Below are 23,971 nucleotides of genomic sequence, written 5' to 3' on the forward strand. Positions count from 1 at the left end.
GACAGTTACAAAGCAGCAGTACATTAGCATGACTTTAGACCTCTTTATGTAAACTGTTACTGAAGTCTTCCCCTCAATTCTGAAAACAAAATTTTTGTCTCAGGTATGTGATACATGTTCCTAAGGCTAAAATACAAGGCAGAGAAGTTGTTTTATGCTAACATCCATTGTCTTCCCTTCAGTTATAATTTTTCAGTACTTTTGATGCAAAAGTCAACCTGGGGCTTTGGGAATACAGATGAGTGAGAAGACAAGAATGCTGAATTGTGACCGCAGCTTTAGGATTAAAGTCATCTGCTCTATACCTTGAAGCCACTGATCCAGTGTGTTATCGATAGTGCACTTCATCACAGGCAAAAATTCAGAGTTCATGAAGAGTCCCCGGTTTGGATTCCTGCTCATCCTCTCCTGGTGACTTCTGGAACTGAAAAATTCTAACACCAGCTTTATCTGCCACAGCTCAAACGTCTCGGACATTTCTCTTTTTTCTAATCTCCTCACAGCCTAGTAGAGAGGAAATACAAAGTCACTGTGAGAATAGGAACTGGAGGAGGAAAGAAATGTTGCTGTCATAAACACAAAGTAAAGAAATCCTAAACACCCCTCAACTCCAGGGGCTCCCCTTCTGAGTACCTACTTAGAAGAACTGCCAGCTAATGTTTCTTGTTTACACAAGAATTACTTACAGTTTTTGCAACCTTAGACTATTTTCCAATTTGCTTTTAAAATTGCTGCTGTCTCCTTGCAAGCTCACTAATGTATGCCCTGTTCTTCCTTTCTGTTCTCTGTAAAACTGCACGCAACAAACAATACTCTTATGCCTAAGCATAGTTAAAATAAATAAATAAATAAAAAATGGTATTTACTCCACCTGATCTATAGCTATGTATGTGGGCAGCATCTCTGGATTTTCTTGGGTAACACACTCATAAAGAATTGAAGAGAAAAGATCCAGGATTTCCTGTTTCTGATAAAAGACACATGTTTTACAAACTGCACATGCTAGGTACAATTTATTTCAGGTTCTTACATTACTTGCATTTCCTTCCATTAAAGTTAACCCATGCACTGACATTCCATAAATTAATGATAGCTAACAATGCGACACAGCTTGCTTTCATTCTCGTGCTTATTAAAACTAGGCATAACACAGTCATATTTTACTCCATCCCTTAAGCCATTTTGTGCAGAGAAATACAGTGCAAACCCCTAACCCTCCTGGAGTGACTCCACCTAAATGCTGCAGGACAGCAAACAGGGCTCTGGGTATTTGTTAAACACATTCTGCAATGAACGCAACACAACTCTTATTTTATAACTTCACAAACCTAACCAATGGAAAAATAACAACACCTACAAGATTAACACTGTTCTGCACCTTTGAACTGCAAAACATCCCTTAGAATATTCCCCATCCCCACTACCTGAAGGACGGATTTCTGTTCTTCTCATTTAAACTCAGATTTTCCCCACCTTTTGTTCATGAAAATGAGAAACTGTGCTAGTCCACATCTAGACATCATACCTGGCCCATGTTCACAGTTGGTTTGCAAAAATAATCAGCGAACGAAAACAAAGCAGGATCAGAAGTGAAAGCTGAAATTGCTTCTGGCTAAAAAATAGATCAAAACATACTCTTAAATTGAACTTTTTGGTTTATCACACAAATGAAATAGCAATTTATACCCATCCTTTCCTTCCCCAGCATTTAAATGAAAACATTGCAACCTATGTAAAGCATATCATGGGCAAAATCTGCCCAATGTTTCTGTCTGTCCATGACAAACATACGTTTGCATGGTTGCTTTTGGCCTAAGCTCATCCCATGCCCTGTGAAAGACACCAGACTTCCTCTCCCTCAAGCAAAGCAAATAACTTCAGTACTCATAACCTGGCGGCAGAGTTATCTGCTGGAAATAAGTAACACAGCATGACCTGCTGTGCTTCCCTCAGCCTTTCCAGAGGTGGCATTCCCATTTCCCTGCCAGCCTGTCCTTGGACACGCCTCTGAGGTGGCATCACTTTACTGCTAGACCTCTTTTTAACAAAGTCTTACCAGCTTTCAGCTGTATGTGCCATGCTGTCTGTTAGCAGAGGTCTCAGTGTTGCTCTGCATCAGCCAGAGAAACAGTTTGGAAGCCATACCTTGAATGCTCGAGCTTCAGAGTTTCGGTGGGTAACAGTCTGTGCTAAGAGACTGCGCCAGCCCATGGGATCCTCCTTATATGAGAGCTGCCCAGCTCTCAGCTTCACATATAAGATGCCACCCTTTGAAAGAATAGATCTGAAATAACAAGGGGGTTTACTGTAAACTGACAGATGTACACAATGAGGCAGACCTGCAAAAGAAATATGAACTCCAACAGCTCAAATATGATAATATCCCCATTCATACTTTGCCCTGATTATTTAAACTTGTGTATACACAGAAATTTTGGTATCTTCAGGGAAGGGCTGCTATTAAATTGTGATGTGGTGGCAGGCAATGGTGACGAAAAACAGGTGAGCCCCACTGATAGAAGGAATAGAATTTCCTGAAGGCATTGCTGCTTCTTGTTGGACTCTTAAAGGATAAATTTTCAGCACCAAGGAAAACCATGCAAGTTGGCATGCCTTAAAGGCTTTAAAGGCATGCTGTGACAGTGAAGAAGTCCTTCCTCAATGTGAAAATAACAACAACCAAACACACAAAAATCCCCCCCCCCACATTCCTGACCAAGCCTACAAATAGAAGTGTGCAGCAGTTCAAAGTTACACTATTGCAAAGCAGCTGCATGTTCACCTGATTTAGCGTATCAGTTGCACCATTAACTGTAGGCACTGGCATCCCTAAAATAACTAAATTATCTGTGTTGAAACTAACTGCTTAGCATAACAACACAGCAGCAATTCATGTGTAGTAAGATATGAAAAAAAGATTGCTCACACATGCATTTACCTCCAAAACACTGCTAGCCAGATCCCTACCATTTTAAAAGGCTCAGGACATGACGATACTACCAGTGTGATGACATGAGAGGACAGCTGACATGTTCAAAGCATCTGGAGACCCAGAGAGTAGACAGTCCAAAAATCAGCAAGTTCCTCAGTCACCCACGCTGCTTTCTGCTATGGCAGTAGAGGCAGGCTCGTTTTGGACACACAAGTGCTGAAGTGTGGTGAGTCTAAAGTACTCAACCCAGACGGACAAAGCTGACTTCTGCCAGCTCTGGTGCAGTAGATGAGTCAGTATGTGCCTGCTGATCTGGACGACTCTGCACTCTGCTCAGTTCTGTTTGTTATCTTTAAAGGCACAGACCAACAGCCGCTGCATTGTAGTGCCTAATTTGATCTGAATGGTGGCATTTAATGTAACTAGAACAACCATGCTGCTGATGAAAGATGCAGCTGGCTTCTTCTGTACTACTCAGTGACAAGTTACACTGAAGGCTGCTAAAAACACAAACATGAGAATGATTTTACTCACAGATACTGTATTCCGGTAAAAATTCTGTTTTTCACAGTTGCCCAATGGAGAGTTAACATGCAGTAAGCAGTGCTTTGTATACTTCACGTAACATCAGAAAAATAGTATTTCACAAAGCGGTAACTGTTAGCTAATTACTGTATCAACAGTCTGGGAAACATGACATCACATCAACTCAAAACTAAACTAAAACCATGAGATTAAGATGGTTTCTGGTACTGCTCAATCCTGCTACCAATATCTGCGGTTTTTACTATCAGGTTTTCCCCTGCCCTGTTTTTGCATGAATTATTCACATCAACAGGTGAAACCAACTACGCAGTTTCTTTCTTCACTTGTACTGTCAAATGAACAACAGTGAACCGATCAAAACCAGACTTCTTTCCAAACCGTAGGTGTTACAAGTATGGGAGTTTTGTATTTTTTTTTAAATTACTACAAATCCATTATTCAGTTAAGCATTATAAATAATACTTACTTTAGATGATTCGTTCCCTTGCTTAAATCTATTAGCAATTCCCAGTACCGTGGTCCCTTCACTCTGATCTGTCAATGTAAGCATTTTTATTACTAGCTATAACCAGAATCATAAAAGTAAGGGTTTTCTACATAAGCCTACAGTTCTTTGTCTGCCCTTACAAGTGGAAATGCCCTTTTATAGTGCTACCCACCCTGAAAACACAAAAGTAAGAGGACCTAGCTTTGTCTCTCCTACAGTGAAACCTCCCAGCACAGGGAACTCCCTGCTACATCAGATCTTGAAAACGTGATGGTCAAGACTGAAGAGAAGCATGAGGCACAAGATAGCACATGCACTCCATAGCAACAGAATTGTCTTCTGAGCCACTACTATAGGACGGCTTTGCCCAGAGTCTGGCTATGGTTGGACAGGGAATCAAAGAAAAGCCACAAAGTGTTCCTGCAGAGTGTGCAGCACAAAAACCAGGTGATTAAATTCCTCATTAAACAGAGACTTTCTTTACCTGCTTCAGTAAGTGAAGCTCTGGAAGAAGCGTGGGTGCCATCAGCTCCTCGGTGGCTTCCGCATACCACTGCGTGCCCTTCAAAATGCCACCAGCATTCACGTATTAGTAAAGATCATTTTCACGTGAAAAGAAAGAAAACACAGGTCTCACAACAACTCTGTTGCAGAGGTCAGTCAGTTTCTGTTGCTGAGCTCTGAGTAAATACATGTCTTAGCATTGCCTTTAATGTCACAAAACCTAAGCCTAAATTAAAGATATATTTCCCATGGGTGAATCCATACATAACACCATGCAACCACAGGGGATCTGCGCTGCAATTCCTCTCCCCTGAAATCCCAGCAACCCTTTCTTTATGTCTTTCACAAGCACCACACATCTCACATTAATCTGTACAAAATAAACCGTGCAGAAAGGATTCCTCCCCAGGAGACTTATCGTGCAAGCACCAAGGAGAGACACCAAGCTGCCAGTGTCAGCAGAATTAGAAGTGGGCTTTTAAAACCACAGATGGCTCCAACCACCTCTGTGCCTTTGAAAGTCCATCCTCTTTACAAAGATGAGAACTATGTCCCTGGGTCAGTTATTACACACTTGACTGTTTGAAGACTTTGTGGTGCCTTTTACTTGTCCTGTATTCTGCTCCCAAGGTGTCATCAAAGCACATGTAATGCGTGAGTGGGCTGAACACAGCCCTTCAATTATTTGCCTAAAGAATCAGGCTCATCTCCACCACAACTTGAAAACAAACCCAAGACTGCTGGCCACAACAATGAAAATAGCACAGCTTTGGTGTATCAGTTTTCAGTTGTCTCCCACACCTTCTCAAACGCCTTCACTCCCTACCTTGTATGTAACCTCTATCAGTGCATAACAAGGAGTGTTTGAGTCCACATCAACAGGTGTTAAGAGCCTTGGTTCTGCCGCCAGCACGTACAAGTGACGCAAAGCCTGAAGATGATACCTGTGTGTGGGAATAGGCATCTCAATGCTGTACAGTACAGGCATGGAATAATCCCCAAATACCAAACCACACACAGCTCAATAACCACATACTGCTGTTGAATGAACTGAAGTGAAATTTGGAGTAATTGAGTAGATTTTAAAAATTTCTTTAACATGGTATGCTTCAGCTAACAGGATGGGATTTCATGAATCTTAACTATAACTGATTAAGAGTCATAAATGAACAGATTTTGTGTGTTTTTTTTTTTTTCTGCTGAGCAAACTAGAACAGCCAAGTCATAGTAACACTGGGTAGAGGCCTCAGGAAACCTGCCTGCATTTCCTCACTGATCAACAATCGCTACTGTTGTCTTACATCTTCACTTCTTTCTTTCTTTTTTCAATTTTTTTTAAACCTCCAAAAATTTATTTACAGACTAAATAAAAATTCTAGAGGATTTCTCCCTGTATAACGTCTATTGTAAGGAGATGATTTTGCTTGAAAGTTAAGGAAATATAAACCATAGCAAACCCTTACCGATTGTCTGTGCTGTGAACAGGAAAGTGAGGGTACAGAGCACAAAGGAGAGCAGCAATTGAAGAATTTGAAGTGCTCAGCGAATATCTGTTGAAAAACATTATCTATTAGTTTTAGTCCTAACAAACACTGGCCAATACCACAGGTGTTCAAAATATTTTCGTCTCCTGCAAGAGGGAAGGACAGTAGCAAAGTGCAGACACGCAAGGAATTCACAAATGTGTTCCCATAGCAGGCAAAACAAACATGTAGCAGTAGGAAATAAACACAAGCCAAAAGCATTCCTATGGCATTTAAGTAATGCAGTATCTAGAAGACAAGAGTTTAATTTGAAATCGGAAATTCTTTATGAATAGGTATATTATTTAAAACAAAACAATAAAATAGTAAATTGCACATTGCTCCAGCTTCTGCAAGAAATGTATATTCTTTCAGAAGTTCTTGCAGAATCAAGAACTGCCTTTGGAAATGGCAAGTTACCTTCCTCCTCCCAGAAAGAGAAGCCCCAAAGCCATGTGGTGAGCCAAGTGGAATCCATAGTTCATCTCTCCACCCGTCTTCTTGTGCATGAAACGGCAAAGCTGAAGGACTTTCAGGTTTCCAGAGCCAGCCATCACCATTGCAAGAGACAGCAGCAAGACACTCAGGCATGTTTCGAGATTATAATGACCTGTCTTCATGTAGAATAAGGAAGGCATTATTACATTTCTGTGGTCAAACGCATGCTTCTGGTCCGTCTAATATGCTGCTTTCTATCCCAGAGTTCGAAAACCACACTCCACAGAAAGAAGGAGAGCAGAGAACCAGCAAAGTCCTTAACAATAATGATTCATAGCCCTGCCACATTCTATAAATAGCTTGTAATACAGAGAAGCAAAAGGGATGTTTTTGTTTGCATTAAGGCTTCAGCCGAATGTAATCAAAGTACGTTATGCAACAAAGGCTTTTAATTGAGAGAAAATTTGAAAGAACTTACTATAGAAGCTGTTGGTGCTGACAAACATTTCAGGAAATCTGTTGCATATTTGTACTGGAAAGAAAAGAAATGCTTACTAAATAGAGATACAAAGGATAAGCTACAGCTCTATGGGTTGAAGGGGAAGAAAAAAAACACTCTTACCAAGCAGTTAAATGCTGCCAGATTTTCTGAACCAGCAAATCGAAATCCCAGTGACAAACATGCACCAGCAATGATGTAGACATGAGCTTGCCTAATGAGCAACATAAACAGGAAATGACTAAATGTTTCTCTTTTTTCTTAATCTGAGTACACATCACAAACTTATTTTATAATAAGAGAGAGAAAAGGAGAGAGAGAAAAGGAGAGAGAGAAAAGGAGAGAGAGAAAAGGAGAGAGAGAAAAGGAGAGAGAGAAAAGGAGAGAGAGAAAAGGAGAAAAAAAACAAAGACCCCTGCATTACAGAAAACAGAGAATAAAATTCCCCAAATATCAAGGGAGAGATTTCTTTGATACTGGTATCTCTATAAAAAGTTCAGCTGCATTTTTTCAGAAGTAGAATTTGGCTTTGTACAATCCTCCTCTATCTGCAGCTGATCTTTTACATGTTACTTACGCCAGTGTTTCTAAACTCAGGTCTTCAGATGAAGGTAGCTCTGTTGCATGAAGAGATATGCTGTTCTCTCTTATGATCTATAAAAAAGCATAAAAGAGAAAAAACAATTCAGAGGAACCTCTCTAAACCCTCTAGGCATTGAGGGTTCATAAGTGATACAAAACAGGTTTGTTTCAAAGGAATATAAAAGCTAGCTTTTCTGAACCAGCAAATCTTCCAGCTTTTCTTCCACATGCTATTGCTCCATTGTACTGCTGATCCAGAATGGACACCTTTTAATGCTTGTTTATCTGGCTCCTTAGATATTTCTAAAACAATGGCAAGATTGTGTCAGAACTGTGATGTTGCTCATCACAGGATGAGACGTTGAGAGGCCATGGAGTCCATCTGCATCCTGTATTTCTGATAGATATTATCTAATTTGCTCTTAAAAACTCCATGCAACGTATCTTGGAATATAGCTGAGCTCCCTATTGAAAAATTTTGCATCTGGCTTCTTGTCCAGTCAATATGGAGGAAAGTTTAATCCCTTTCTCTCTCTGGTCCCATTTTCTTGAAGAGCTGCATCCCCTCTACCATGATGAGACGGGAGTCTCCCATAGTGGTTCAGGAATCCAATGTAACTATCATCTCTGTCATGTATCAAATTTAAAATGTGTCTTGATCATACTCTTTGGCCAAATAACACCTGAAACACCTCACAGGATGGGAACTCTGGTAGTCTTTGGTCCAAGCCACTGCTCAAAGTAAGGCCTTTCAAAGCTAGATCAGGTTTGGTTGGGGCCTTATGAATTTAGCTTTGAATAACCTCGAAGATGGAGATCCCAGGCTTCTCTTCTTATGTCTGACCACCCCCACTGTGAAGGCTTTTTTTTCTTACATATAATCAGAAATTCCCATATTCCAATTTGCGTTTATTACATTCAACCTTTTTACCTTTGTTCAGTGGCCTATGAAACTTTACCTAGCCTTAGTTTGATAAGAGAACAGTGTGTGGACTGTTAGCCCAGCCCACAGTCTCTCTTAAACCAAATTAGGCTTCCTACATGAAGGAAATACTGCAAATTAACATTCATTTTATTGTGCAGCTCATGTAACTAAAGCAATGTACACATGTAGAACAATTCAGCAAGATGAAAAATCGGGAAGTAAACACATTAAGTGTAAATACCTACTTGAGGCACGTTGCTGTTAACCCACTTGGAATTGGGCAAGATGTCATCCCACAAAATCAGGCACCGAGCTAAGGTCTAAAAAAAGTGATAAAGCCAAAACATAATACAAATACATGAATATTATTTTTAATGTACTAAATGCATCCAGAAATGCAGACAATCCAGCTACCTATTAGCAGCTCCTTCACTGTTTCTCAGCCTTTGTATCAGAAACAATAAAACAGCTTTTATTTTAGGAGATAAAAATTCTGCTTGTAGACAAAAGAACCACAAAATAAATCCTTGCAAGTTCTGTTTCTTTAGCTGGCAACCTGAAATGAAAGCACATTATGTACTTATAGCAGATGCTGAAGCCTAACTTGTTTTTTCCATCTGTGAAATTACTTTCGGAAAAGCTACAAAAAGATTAATTAAATGTTTCATTTAACACTGTGCATAAAACGTATCCTTCAAATATTTCTCATTAAATTCCGTCTCACTAGCGCAGTATGACAAGTGAGCTGTCTTACTACAAGCAGAGATTGTTTGAAGGTATAACTTTGGCTGACAAGTAACAGAGTCACTATTTATATAAAGGGTTCTGCATGACAGGCATGTGGGTTGGATTAAAAAATTAAAGACATTAAAATAAGAAGCATTTTTAGTATCAGTAAATAGACTGAGAAATGCAAGAAAAGAAAATCTCACCCTCAATAAAAGGAACTCTGGTTTTACAAAGTCCAGCAAATACATGGTATCTGGTGCTTGAAGCCAATCAGCAATGGATCTGCAGAGCACAGTAAAGGAACAGGGTTTCCGGATCATATTTCAGCAACGCACAAAACTGAGTGAGCCGCACAAAGCAAAGCCAACATCATGGCCGTTTAAACTCCTGTCACAAGTTACTGCAAAATGTTTGAGTAATTCCAAAGTTAATACCTGTTATTAGTCTTTAGGTAGATCATTGCAAGTGCTAGTGTGGCACCAGGACAAGTAACATCCACATTTATGGTGTCTCCTTCCTGTGAAAACACAATGTATACTTTCAGACTACTTGATTACTAAGGCAACAAACAGCCTGCAGGTGATGTGAATAAGTCCAAGTCACTTGGTTCACTGAGACATAGACCTTCGTAGACTTCTAAGCTACCAATGTTTTCTGCTTAAATGAGCGCAAATCATCAACACATACCTTAATTTGATAACTGGGAGACTTGTGCTTCTCTCTGTGCATTCCTGCTTGGAACCGTCTGTGACCCCCAACCATGTACTGGTAAAGCTGCTCGGGCACGTTGAGGTCGGACATGCCTATCAAATTACTGCCATGCTAAGGAATGAAGAGGAGAAGAAATAATACGCAAGTGCCTTCCTATATGAGGTAAAAAATCCATTCAGCCAAAGGCAGTTGCAGGTCAAGGATGAAACAATTCTCATTACCCCTGCCCCAATATATAATGATTCTTCTACTAATTGCAGTTGAAATGAAAGGAGGCACTTACCCCCAGGCAAACCATGCCTAAGGCTAGCCCAGATGCAAGTGAATAGGACTCTCTGTCTGTGCAGTACTCCATTTCGGGTCCAGGTGGACGTCCTGGAGAAAAACAAAACAATGAAATTCATCTTTTAAAATTCCAGCTAAGTAAACATTGTCTTATTAAGCATTACACTTCTAACAAAATTAGAAAAAAAAAATAAAAATCTAGTCCTTCAAGAAAATCAGGGAAGTTCTCCATGGAATTACAAACAATTGTCACTTAACCCATCCATCACCAAATGGCAAACCCCTCCAGAAGCAGTATGTATTGCTAAAGGATATGGTTGGAGTTCAAAGACAGTGAAAATGCCATGTTACAATTACATATACTTTGAAGATCTCTGAACCTATCCAAATGTCGTCAACACAGTTCAAAAGCTGTTGCTAGAAAAGACCGCACATATCAGATTACCAGAAACATAACAGATATAATTTCACCCTTAAAATTTATCCAATTCTCTATTTAGTAAACCACACAGTCTCTTAACTAAAGTTACACATAAACATGAACAAGAACTTAACTGTTAGAAATAAAATCAAAAGAACTATGCACAGAATGAGGACACAATTCAGGTCAGAACTTTACTGAATCAGTTCTCAACAAATGCTGTTTGGAAAGCCTTAAACAACAAAACTAGGAACAGGAGAATTTATGAAATGACAACTGTACTTTCACCAACCTAGTGAGTCAAAAAGACTGTCCTTGCAAGAGGTAAGTGTTTTTTCCCACCCAGTGACTTATTCTGGTTTCTACACTGACAGTTACTTCATGGCAGACATGAGAAACATGGGAAGTGTCAGATTTGTTGGATGAGCAGTGCGCGATAGGTCTGCTCAAGTGCTATAGAGGGTCAGGACTTTTGCAGAAATCTATGGCATCTGGGTTAGAAGGAATACATGGTTACAGCAGTCCTTCTACCAAATAACTGTCAGCCCCAGAAGCTCCAAACGAGTTCTATTCAGACAAAACTTCCATATGGAATAAGCATATAGATCCAGAACTAGTACTGTTAGATTTCTTCTACTGAATTCAGTGAGTGTTCTCTGCTGTACCAACGCACAATTCACAGTAGCTTCTTTTCCTTTGAAAGAAAAAGATGGAGTTTGGGAAATGGGAGGTGCCTACTGCTGTGGCAAAGGTATAATTAAAAGAAAAAATATGTTAATACTTTCAGGTCCACAATGCATCGTGGAAATCATGCATGTGTTGCGACTCTCCCAACCCTCATCTTGTTTTTTTCAGCATTAGCACCCACCTATTTCAGCCAACAGAACTTCAGCTGTGTGCCTGTGAGCAGTGCCCTGATAGACAAGGCCTATTCCTATCACAGCAGCCACCTGCACATTGTGGGGGACATCCAGCTCTGTTGAAGTCGGTGGTAGCAGGGCAGGTATGTGAATACTCAGAAGCCGTGTAATAGCCATGTCCATTGTGCCCAGCTTGGCAGCAGAAACGCCAAGCAACAGTCCGATACTTGTCATCTCGTGGCCCTAGAAAGAAAACAATTATCAGCAACCAAAGAAAGCAGGCATGTTCAGAAAAGGAAATACACTTGCCTCAGTATCTAATACAAGTCTTACATTCTTCAAGAGACACAGCTGCTGAACTTTCTGAACCAACTCTTCAGGAATAATGAACACTAGCTGTTATGGGTGTAAGGGTATTTCCCAGCTCTAAGATCTTATTTCAATCCAAACAGAAATTCTTACACAATGAACTGCTAGGCATGGCTATAATGCAGATATTTAGTTTCCAAAAAAATCCCCACAACATTTGGGTTGTTTTAAAAACAAAACCTGAGGGTTTTGCTTTAAGAGGACCTTATCTCCCTCATAGTTCATTATCAATTCCTCCCAAACAGCAACCATATGTAACATTTATTCTTGTTTAAGCTTTAAAGGAAATAGATATACACAACTTCTAACAATTTAAGGTGAGATTTCAAGAGCACGTATGATTTTCAGCCTTTTAATACACGTAAAATCTCAGATCCCTAACTCCAGCACATGCACAAAGATTAACAAGAACTTTTTGATACAGATTGAGCAGAGGTAATTCAGACCATTCACCTACCCAATGAGCTGTACATCATCACAATGTGGAAATACTTAGTGACAAAACTACTGAAAAACCTTTAAACAGAAATAAAGTCCCGTACTGCTAACATTAACAAAGCAATTCGAATACTCACCTACACCAGGAAACTTCCAACCCAGTGTTTCAAAGAAATTTGCTGACTCCTTTGTTTGTTTGTTTGCTTAAAGAAATCAATAGGTTCAGGTATTTCTCTGTTGCTTATAAAAGAATAACTCACCTTTGTTAAATAGTCATGTATATTGAGCGTGGCAAGTTTTGTGAGATGCCCGTTGAGACCCAGAGCCATGAGGAAGCCTGCGTATTCATTTGCTAGTTCAGCAATTTTGGGCTTGTTATAGACAATCCAAGCAGAGTCTATCTGTGAAGCAGGTGCTATCTTCAGCCCAGCAGCCACCCCATTGTGAAAGCTGGCCCAGCAAGCCATGTTAGGAGGCACGTCGATGTTCCCACTGTTCAGATCTACAGTAGTGTTCCTAGGAGGAGCACGGCCTGCACATAACAGAATTGTTAAAAGCAATTAGGTGAATCCAAACCCCTTCAGAAACAGCTCTCGACCTCAGTAGGGTGCCAAGTGAACAAACACTGAAAGCTTGAGAAGTAATGCTTCTGATCTGAAGACAGTCTTGAATATCTTCAGGCATGTCAGATGATGAAGCACAGCGTACTAGATAAACCAGCAATGAGGACTTTGCAGTATCTGCATCCTGTATGACCCCAGCACTAAAGAGCTGCACATCCTTGGGCAATTTATTTCACTTCTCTTCACTTGTCAGAATGTACCTGATTTAAGGTCTGTATTAGAAAATTACATTGGTCTTGACCATTCCAGAGGAAGATACTAAAGAAGTGGCAGATTCAAAACAAAAAGGGCTACTTCTTCACAAAGCTCATTTCTGCTACGAAACTTTTTGTGGAAAAGCACAGAAGGTGCTGTAAAATTACAAGAGGTTCAAAAAACAACAGGGTAGCAACTGAAAGACATTCCCTCACATTCTGTTAAATACTGAATTTCCTCAGAAGAAAATGCTGAGCAACGTACCAGTTAGATTCAGCTTAGGGATGGGCAACTGCTCCGTTGGAACGGGGTGATAGGAGAACAAAGTGAACATTCCTCGTCCGACAGGCAGTGCCATCGTTCGCTGGCACAGCTGTAGCAGCCTGTTGGGGAGATCAAAGCAAAACTGAGCCAATTGCTTAGTACATAAAAATACTCCAAATACATGATATAACATGAACCTACAGACAACAGGCATTGGACAGACTTTTTTTTTCTGGCTACAAGACAGCATATTTTCTTCATTTTTTCAGGTTATACTACTGAAGCAAAATCTTTGATCCCTACAAGGTTAATCTCAAAGATATACTTTAGCTGCCATGATGTTTAAATTTGCCTCTGTTTTTCCGTTAAAGCTAGGTGCTAGCTAAACAAATCCATGCTACAATTTAGCAGCCGTCATCAGAAACGAGGTGAAAGGAGAAAGCAAAACAAAGTTAATTGCCATATGCGATCTTGCTATGACTAGTGATCACATCTAGTAATAACCTGTGTACAGAATTAATAATGTACTTCCAGGAATGCTGACCACAATTTTCTATGATTTACTCTGGAAACACTTTCTAGACTTGTTAGATTACTCAGCTTGTTAAGTCAGACAATAATTTGATGCATTCCTTTAGTTTTCTACTTCTGTAGAGTGTTTTGCATGTTAATGATGTTCTGAAGTTTGTCTTTTGTTGTTGTTGCCTTGTTTTGTTTTTTAAAGAAGAATCTTCTAAGACCCCCAAAACAAGTGAATAAAGAACCAGAATGGGGTTGATTGTGAGGTCACTGGGCAAAGAACAGCTCCAAAAGGAAATTTCAAGAGAGGGATGAAGCAGTAAACTTGCTTTCTGTAGAATTAATTAGGTCCCCCAACTAAAGTCTTGCTTAGACCTAAGATTAGCTCCAAACAAAGGGCTTTCCAGTTTTACATAGGGGCTGGACAATGCTTTGTTTTCTACAGATGCGTGTTCTCTACAGAATTGGTCCTGTGCTTATATTTACTACTTTTTAGGTGGAGAAAACACCACAGTCTGCTTTCAAACCCCAGCTGATCTCAACATGCTGTCTGGGGTTCAAACTAACAGTCTTTCCTATATGCTGCTCCAATCTCAAGAGCCATCCAAATCAATACAGCACAGTTTTGGTGCACAATGAACTTCAAAGTCTTGGATTATAAAATACAACCCTCGTCTGTGTGTCCCTCACTCATGCCTGCCTACTTCAATGCTCAGTTCAGACTAAAATACACTGCACCATATCATTAGACATACTTAACTTTAAGCCACCAAAAATATTCACAATTTTTCACCTGAGTGAAAACCTGCTAGAAACAGAGAGAATTCTTTACCGGTTTTCTTTTTCTTCTATGTATTCATGGTCACTAGATTCTGGCATCTGCACTACGTTGACACGTACAGGACGGGCACTCTGAAGGAGTCTGCGTACTTCCTGCACTCTCAAATCCTCACTCCATATTAGGGACATGACTTCCTCATTCATATCATTCATGCCATCCTCATCCTCTTCTGATTCGGCTCCAGAGGGAATATCAGAGGACAGCACTGGGCCCACAGACTGCAAGGGAAAGAGAAAAAAAGTCATTTTCAGTAGTGCACATGCATATTGCTAGCCAGCAGAAAGCCAGCGAATACTAGAATAACAACGTGAATGCACTCACCACAATTAGCTGCACTGAGATGGGTGTTATAAATAGAATGGACTGGTATTTGTGCAGTCATGAATGACACTGTTCATACACTCTTTACACTTATTTAGAAGGCCCCAAGGACTTCTGAACATTGTAATTGGCTATTTTTGCACACTTAAATGGGATAAATAACTATCATGTTAGGAAGCGATGACATCTCATATATGTCAAAGATTTAGCAAAGGCTGGTGAGCAAAAAACCAGAAAGTGGAAGCTTGAAGAGGTGACTTACGAAATAGTGTTCTCTTCCTTTCAAAAATATTTCTTGTTTCAGAGCAGTAGTTGTAAAGGGCTTTCCCCTCCCTGCCTACACAGTTATCTATGACTACTGAGAAAACATGATTTTTTTCTTCTTTAAGTTCAGTAGTGAAAAACAGAAACATGGATGAGCATTTCAATGTATATTAAAACAGAAGCTAAACTCCAAAAGGCACAAATGTAGTCCCTGGTAACAACCTCCTTTTTGAAGTTCCAGTACCTACTGACCATTAACCCAATCAGGGTTGCTGTTCCGACTATTCTGTTCAGGCACATGCTTTATTGTTCTAATCATTGATGTTTTCACTGATGTTTTCATGAATTAGGGCTTTAATTTGGATTTAATTTGGATTTCCCTATCCTCCCATCCCAATAACTCTGGGACAAGCAAGCTACTTATTAAAATAAACAGTCTGCATGGCAGTGAATTCCAAACGTTTGCTGCTGTCAGTCAACCTAGTTTTCACTGCAGTACCAGAATGTTTTCTGAATTTGCAAACCAGGGCTATATGACTACAAAATACTGAAGCATTTCATTGCTTCAAAGCACTGTGGAAAACCCCTCTTTTGTTGCAAGATTTTTAAAATCCTCATTCATGCCTCTGTCCCCACCAGTTTATTCATATCACACAAGCAGTGCACAGGACCACCACCAAGAATGGCAGGGATAGCGTAAGTCAGGATGCAACAGTGTATGCCCACAGTCTGCTTGAGCTACACTTGCTCCAAACAAGTCTGTCACTCTGCATAAAGCACAATTCTTTTTATCTTCACCATGTTCTGCAGAACTAAGCTTTCCTGCAGAATGTACAGTTTCCTGACAAAACAATTTGAATGTCAACCCTAAGGTTGGTCAGCCTCTCTTTTCTATCATTTCTATCTTCCACGGATAAAAGATTTGCTTAAAGTAACAAGGCAAGTATCGACACAAATATTGATACCATAAATCTAAAAGCAAAATGCAAAATATTTCTCTGAATTGGTTATTTTTCCCGTTCTATACCTCAGAATTTCAGCAAGCTGAAGACAGAGAATCACATAAACTAAATCAACCATGGGGTCTTCCTAAGGCTCACTGTAACACATGACACCAGGACTGCAAGTAGACTAACAGCTGATGAATGAAAACCAATTTCTTCTGATAAATATGCACTAAATCTCAATACATAACTGCACCACCCATATAGCCAGCGTCCGTTTTGAAACAGGAAACTCCACCCTGCCCTCCTGAGAAATGACAAACAATTTGGTGTTTGAAGATCACTTTATCCTTTTAAGGTAACATATATTCGAGGCATTGTTATAAAGTAAGTGATAAAATCAGATTTATCATCATTTTAAGATTCAGCACTGTTATAGTTGGGCAAAAGTTCACTAGCAGAAAATAAAATGAATTTTTAACGAACAGTGCCACATCAGATTCGAACATATAGCTTGTTTACTTTTCTTCTACATGAATAAAAGCTTTTAACTTTTCTGATATGCAGTTAGTCCAAAATTCCCTGTTAAAAAAAAAATCAAGTAATTTTAATATCACTTCCTAAGCTAAGACAGCAAAAATTATCTTGACCAAGATGTACTTAAGAATACAAGTCCCTTTACCTGACTTCTGAAGACTACGGATAATCTCTTGACTACTATTAAGTGCTTTTATGCATGGCACTAGCCTTTTTTCAAGCAGAGTTTTGGATTCCACAGTGTCCTCAACAGCAAACACTTGAGTTACAACTCCAAAAGATGCTACTGATTCCCACCATCAGAAGAAAATGTTTAAAAGAAAAACAACCGAAGACACACTTTTTTCAATTTACTTCAGGATACAAATAACTAAGCCCTTTTTGAGAAAAAAAAAAAAAAGAAGAAATATGAGAAGTGTATTTCAGAAAGCAATCCAGTTCTCCCAGCAAAAAGGGAGACCCCACCTATGCCAACTCAAGAAGGAGCCAGACTGACAAATACACATTTCCTTCTCCCTGCACCGCTGTTGTTCTGATGGCAGGGTCTCTGGATGTAGGACCAAAACCTCTCTAACACCTTTTAAAAGGTGCAGCCATTTTGGAAAGGAGGAGGACTTACAGAAGCAATCAAATTAGGAATTGGACTTGACGATCCTTGTGGGTCCCTTCCAGCTCAGGATATTCTATGATTCTATGATTCTAAATTGCTCTGTAGGCAAAGCTTTTGAGCACTATGCTTAAATTAAGTTCAAAATCTGTTTTATTGACAGTTACCACAGCTATGCATGTACTCTTCCTGTGCCGGATGCTGTTTTTTATACTGAAACCCTTGTATGCGTGTAAACCCTGCACTGCCCTCAATTTTGATTTCTGTACCTTCCACATGCCATAACCTACATCCCCAAGCATCAGCAGACGGTGGAGAAGTTTTTGAAGAGTGCTCTGACCAATATCCAGTACCATGAAATCCATTTATGCCCATACTCACAGATTTGCCCTTTTGCAGGTTCCCTTCACACGCCTGTTTGGACAGATCCTGGCGCCCAATCAAGAGACAAACTGCTTCTGGCCAGTCTGAGGCAGGCTGCTCCCGGCAATAATATATGGCATCTCTAATGGGAAGAGCTACACCAAACGGCAGAGACTCCAGATCTCTTAAAGTGAAACCTTAAAATTAGTGAGAATAAAAAGAAATTGTTTTACCGAAACTAAATAAAATGTTTTTTGTACCTATGCAATCATGAGATTTATTTGCAATTGTTACCATGTCACACAATGATAAAAGCTGCTCTTACCAACATTTGTCATCCAAATAACTAACTTTTCAGCCAGGCTAGAAACAGATGTGCTGTGTCTGAAACTACATCTGTAAAATAATGGAAAATAAAGGATAAGCCAATAAAAACTAGTCAAAAATTCAGCAGAAAGTCAAAAATTCAGAGTTTAAAATAATATTAAAAAACCATACCGACTGTCATCCTGTTCTATTTGCTGTTTTCGTTGTCCTACGAAAGACAAAGCCATATTACTCCCATGTTCTCCAAGCAAAAGGACAGCACGTAATAAACACAAGACACTAGGAGATATTATGATGGCATCAAAGCATCTTTACCTGATGTAATCTTGTACAAATAATGGGAGGCTTCATTAGATACAGCGCTCTCATCACCAAGTATGTACAAAGCCACGCTCTGGATAGGAAAAAGACACCATAATATAGAGCCACTTAGTTTGCAGTTATTGCTATACTGCCTATCAAAACAAGCAGAAGTTAACTTTAATCTTAAACAGTGAGATGGGTTTATTATGAAAACATCATGAAGTAAAGGTTGAAACAAGTGAAAGAAACTTTTATGCTTTAGATTTCTAGATTTAAGTTTGGAAACATAAACCTTGAAACAATTAACTGAATTCTCCCTAATAGTTGTTTCTAAGGTAGAAAGAAAAAGATCTTCAAAACAGGAAAACATGTTCCTAATTGCCTTTCCCATCTTTTTCACACTTCATTGATTTTCTCTTGGAAAATACACACATTTTCTACGAACACCATTCTTCACTTTCAGTTTCCCCCGCCTCTCAAGTATTGGGTACTGTGTGGAGGCTCTGAGTGAAAAGTTGCTCCCCTTTCAAAGCAGGGTGCACTTCATCTATTTAATCACCAAAATCAAAGTGATCTGTCACCCTGTTTACTTTTTGAAAGAGCCAGACAAGCTGGCTTGCCAAAGGCAAAATCACATCCAAGTAAAAATCTGTTATGATTTCCTCAAAGATCTTCTGACAAGCTGCATTACTGACATGCCAGCTCTGACCTCTGCATAGGCAAGTCAGGCAGAAGTAGAAAGAAAGACAGAGTTGGACAGACATGGGCGCTAGTCTGAGGAAAAGGCTCTATTGTTCCCCTGAGTTCGAGGGCAGGGGCAAATTTTAAGTGAAAGCATCAGCACCTTAAACAGTCTTAGTGTTGCTGCTTCCACACTGCACACTTTGAAGCAGAGGACAGGCTGAATTCTGGAAGCTCAAATTTGAGACTGCAACTAATCCTGGACACTTGGATCACAGCCTCACCACTCTGTTTTTCTCTTCAGCCACCTCAGGCTCAACATCTTTGCTCCAAATCCTGCACTGACAGGTTTTCTCCATAAACACTTAGTGAATAAGCCATCAAGGCTGTCTAGAAGATAACATCAGCACTAATAACTACTCACGCAGCTAAATATTTATGTTGATACATGCCCAAGAGAAAAGCTGGGAAATTCTCACTCACAAAATACAGTTAACTGAGTTACATTATTACTTTGCACATGCCACTACTGCAAACCACAAAAAAACATAAGCAGTAAAGCATAGGCCACGCACTCATGAACTCTTCTTCCCAGTCTCAAACACCTCCTCCCACCTGCTAAAACCCATCCACACCCTTCAATAATACTAAAGTGATAAAAGAGAAGATGGGACTTGCAGGGAATTCTCTCCACTAAAAGCTTGTTAATCCCCCTAGAGAGAGGCTGACACCGTTATATTGCAGGGATACTAACAGAATCTCGTGCAGACAGATGAGGTATACGTAGTACAGTGCAGCAACCCTCAGAGATGCTCGAGTGTCCAACCAATACAGCTACAGTCATGCTCCTAAGCAGAGTTATTTATCACAGGCTCAATACTGCTCCAGTAGGCTCCCATTGCTTCACGTGGTATGATTAAACCCTTCATTATTTGACTTCCCATTAAGGGCGCTTCACTCACATAAAATTAAGCAGCTGGGGCAAACCGTGGCCACGGTGCTGCTATGCTGACAGAAGAAAACACATCCTCTTTGCCAAAGTACATACCACTACTACCAGTTTGCTCCTTTCACAGATTCCTGGTAAGTAAGGATAAGGCTGCACTCCTTCTCCCTTCAGACAGGAACTCAGCCACTGAAAGATACTTGGAGGCTCAGCAGAAAAAAATGAGGGATGGTGCATGAAACCTGTTTGGACTTAATCATATGAATAGTAATGACACTGAGTTCGTGGCAAATGCACAGAATTCTCCACTATTCCCAAAGCAAGCCCTACAGTACTTCTTTTGTACAACTAGAGAAACACAACATTTCACCAAAACACTATATACCTTATCTGCCTCCTGTTTGATGGAAGTTTATAGCTAGACAGTAAAGAAAGCACGAGACACCTTTCTGTCTTTCAAGAAAAAAAAATCTCAGCCCACAACGAAAAGGAATGTAACTTTCAAAAACCTCAAGGGAACAGTCTTGTAATTCAACAACATTAAATTACTTAAGTGAGAGAACAACTCAGCTGTAACCTCTTTGCCTCCCCTGTCCACAAATATGAGCAGCAAAGCCTGACCAATATTATGAGATTATATTTAGGTCAGGAAAAACAGCAGTTTGTCTTACATTACTAGCAAATTTCAGCTGGTAGTACACTAAACATATGCAAAAACAATATATGTCCTTATTTTAGCTTTTCTGACTGTGCTTTTAGCTCTGATTAAGTTTTTATGAACTACAAACTGAGAGTCTGCCAGCCTATAGACACTTTTCACAGTAGAGGCACATCTCACTACCAGGCTTTTCTACAGCTCTCTGCTAGCATTTCTCAGCAAGCCTGAGCTAGGAGTTTGCTAGAATAAAAACATCATTCCCTCCCAGGTCCTTGTTCTGTGAAGCATCTCACGGAGGCACCAGACTGAATGCACCAGCTCATGGCTATATTGTTCTAATTTCAAACTCACCTTGATCAATTATGCAAGTCTGTCTGGAGCTTTTTACAAGGGCTGGATAGTCTCTGTAGTAATAATCTATATAAGCTTCAATTTTTAAGTCCCTGAAATGAAAGAGATTTGAACCACATTGGAGGGAACAACAAAAAACAAACAAACAAAAAACTGACTTACAAAATCTGTTGAGCATACTTCCTCACTCTCCCTTTCTTGTACCACATGGATAAAACCCATCTGCCAAGAATTTGCTAAGATTTGCGAATCATGCTGATGATGGCAAGTAGCAAGAACTATACAAGAGATTTGCTACTGGAAATATCTTTAACCATGACTTATTCATTTTCTTCAAAAATATGAAAAGTCCATTCAATTCCTCTTTAAAAAAAAATGAATAAAACATACACAGCCATCATCAAGAGACAATGAACAATATACAATATCTGTGATTTGTCAGTTTGGCATACCTGGCCAGCTGAACTAGAAGAACAACAAGTGAACGAATTCCTTCTCCCATTAGACTATTCAGTTTGAGCTCCTCATAGATCAGGTGAAGAACAAAGAAAATAGCAGGAATATGGGTAAAAAGGAGGGTTGAGGAATCCAGGCTAAGGCTCTGTAAAAAGTCATCCTTTGGAGCTGAAACTTCCAGAGGGTCCAATCTCAAGGCTTTGGCTACAGGATGAGACTCAAAATTCCTATGGTAATCAGAGCTCAAGAGGTATTCCCAGTCCTAGATCAAACAGGAGAAAGAGGCAGAGGTTCCACAGTGAACAAAAACTTCCAGCAACTCCAAAGCACCATTGCAGAAGAAGGTTTTCCCCTAAACCAAAACAAATGTAATTGTTCTATGGTAAATGAGCCACACAAACCCTGCAAGCTACGCAGCACCGAGATTCAAGTGCTAAGTTACATCCTTGTTTTTTTTTCCCGCCTCTAATACATAAAAGAAACAAAGCCTTATATGTAAGAGAACACAACAACAGAAAGCTGATTTAAGGTGCCTTCTTTGCACCAATAATTCTGTTCATGACACATCTCACTGAGTATTTATGCCATTCACCCAGTGCTCCCAGTCTTCTTTGCACCTCCCCTGTCATAGCACATCAGGCATTAGATCTTACCTTTTGTTTCAGGCAGATTGTAGCCTGTAGCCCCATGGGCTCACTGAGCTGTCAACCCACAAAAAGCTAATGGCATGACTGAATCACCGTAGCTTATAATCCTCTTATAGTGGAATGCTAGTAAGTCTCATCCACTGCCTGCATAAGAAAACTTCCTATTCCTGCCTAGGCAAAACTCAGTGAATCAATCTTGAACACTCTACTGAATTCAGTGAGAATCAGTGCATTCAGTGAGTATGTAATTTGATGCCCCTAACTTGCTAAAGGTGCTGAGTGGACAGGAGAGTAAGCCAACTTTATTTTAAAGGGATAAAGAATCTAGGAGACATTTGACATTGTCAGGAGACTGCCTGGGGTTGCTTTGTAATTCATATTAAATTCATTCCTGAGTCCAACTTCTCTGAAACTGGGACCCCGACAAGCAAGGTCACATGATACAGCCACAGCACAGGGCAAAACAACTTTTCTTCCCCCAAAGGCTTGTAATCTTGGGTGAGCTCAGATGAAATGCACTACTCAGGAGTTCCTCTGGTTTGCCTTAAAAAAAAAAATAATAAAACCTCAACCCCCTCACCCCTGCAGCTTTTATTTGTAAAAGAGAACCATTTCTTACTTCATCTGACCCTGTTTCTGATGGCCTAGCCTTCTTTGGAGCAATAACCGGTGAAAGTGATCCTTCAAAGTCAAGCTGTAAGAAATGAGAAGACCAAAAGTAGCTCAATATTAAAATGTCCAAGGTTGCACAGGTAAATCACCAATTGTATTGATACTTTGTTTTCACATAAAACACATACTGCAATTAGATTTTTTTACACAGCTAGTTAGTCTAGTGTATGGTGCATGAACTTCACAGTTTGACTGCCTAACACCTGGTATTTACTAGGACAGAGGAAAAGGTAGGGATGAACCAATGCTAGTAATGTGGGTATATTGTAATTGCTTTAATTTCAGCAATACACATATCCCTGCTTTTTTTCCCCCCACCTCCTGTGAGTGCTGCAAATATACTTGCTAGCAGGAAACTCACAGAAAAATCCAACTAAATTCAGTGAAACAGCTAGAAAAATAGAACTTTAAATGCTGCAAACTGCTGGGAAAATGCAGGGAGAATCTTCTTAGCAAACAGGAATCAGCATTGAGATCCGTGCTTCTAAACAAAATAGACTTAATATGGATTACTTGAAACAAATGTTTAGTGCCTCAGTGTTAGTTATGAAATGGAGTAAAATCTTCATAATTTATTTTCACCTGACCAGCTAGTGGTAAGAATCTTACAAGTATATACATATATCATGATAAACACAGACTAAAACGTATACCTGAAATTTAGAAATACAGAACTGATTCATTGTTTAAAACAAGATGCAATCTATTTTTACTTCAGTATCTCTCTAACTATTTCAAACCTCGAAGAATTATCAGTAGTAGTAACCTAAGCTAGGAAAACAAACATATATGCTTGCTTACATTACGTGTCCAGGCCAGTCTCTCTGTGTTATAACCCATCATATTCATGAGACAAGTTACAAATAAATTCCATTCTGAATGATAATTTGGTCCTCCTGGAGCATTATAAGCATTGTACCACTTGACAAGCATCTGTACAGCTATTTCCTTGGGCAGGATAGCTTTGACCCCTTGCAGACATCTTTTCACTGTTGGGACAGAAAAAAGCAAAGTTAGGCCAGTTTTCCATCTTACTTCCTGATACTATTCATCCAATCAGTGCTAAAAATCTCAACAGTTCTTGGACCTACTTTTAACTTTCCGGAAACTGTTTCAATAAAAGCCACACCACACAACCTTCTGTTCCTTCAGTTCAGGTTAAACACAGCCTCTCTAATTCACCACACAAAGTCGGGGGGGGGA

The 23,971-nt window shown here is 39.7% G+C and overlaps 1 protein-coding gene across 3 annotated transcripts in view; it reads right to left on the reverse strand.

The window, feature by feature from the left end:
• Positions 1-23,971, reverse strand: part of ANAPC1 (anaphase promoting complex subunit 1) — a 38,128-nt gene that overhangs the window by 2,135 nt on the left and 12,022 nt on the right. For all 3 annotated transcript variants that reach the window (XM_040554114.1, XM_040554112.1, XM_040554113.1), the window contains 30 exons: positions 23,570-23,757; positions 22,716-22,790; positions 21,446-21,711; positions 20,994-21,085; positions 20,087-20,235; positions 18,370-18,448; positions 18,226-18,262; positions 18,053-18,123; positions 17,746-17,924; positions 14,683-14,909; positions 13,332-13,450; positions 12,510-12,781; positions 11,451-11,685; positions 10,160-10,251; positions 9,853-9,987; positions 9,600-9,682; positions 9,369-9,447; positions 8,682-8,756; positions 7,507-7,583; positions 7,053-7,143; positions 6,909-6,962; positions 6,413-6,606; positions 5,933-6,019; positions 5,296-5,413; positions 4,450-4,527; positions 3,945-4,012; positions 2,146-2,284; positions 1,526-1,612; positions 872-967; positions 306-504 (listed from right to left, as the gene is read on the reverse strand). In XM_040554114.1, the coding sequence (XP_040410048.1) occupies positions 306-504; positions 872-967; positions 1,526-1,612; positions 2,146-2,284; positions 3,945-4,012; positions 4,450-4,527; positions 5,296-5,413; positions 5,933-6,019; positions 6,413-6,606; positions 6,909-6,962; positions 7,053-7,143; positions 7,507-7,583; positions 8,682-8,756; positions 9,369-9,447; positions 9,600-9,682; positions 9,853-9,987; positions 10,160-10,251; positions 11,451-11,685; positions 12,510-12,781; positions 13,332-13,450; positions 14,683-14,909; positions 17,746-17,924; positions 18,053-18,123; positions 18,226-18,262; positions 18,370-18,448; positions 20,087-20,235; positions 20,994-21,085; positions 21,446-21,711; positions 22,716-22,790; positions 23,570-23,757 (3,741 nt within the window). The remainder of the gene's footprint in view (positions 1-305; positions 505-871; positions 968-1,525; positions 1,613-2,145; positions 2,285-3,944; positions 4,013-4,449; positions 4,528-5,295; positions 5,414-5,932; positions 6,020-6,412; positions 6,607-6,908; positions 6,963-7,052; positions 7,144-7,506; positions 7,584-8,681; positions 8,757-9,368; positions 9,448-9,599; positions 9,683-9,852; positions 9,988-10,159; positions 10,252-11,450; positions 11,686-12,509; positions 12,782-13,331; positions 13,451-14,682; positions 14,910-17,745; positions 17,925-18,052; positions 18,124-18,225; positions 18,263-18,369; positions 18,449-20,086; positions 20,236-20,993; positions 21,086-21,445; positions 21,712-22,715; positions 22,791-23,569; positions 23,758-23,971) is intronic.

This window comes from Cygnus olor, chromosome 3, assembly GCF_009769625.2.
Source record: "Cygnus olor isolate bCygOlo1 chromosome 3, bCygOlo1.pri.v2, whole genome shotgun sequence".
NCBI classification, from domain to species: domain Eukaryota; kingdom Metazoa; phylum Chordata; class Aves; order Anseriformes; family Anatidae; genus Cygnus; species Cygnus olor.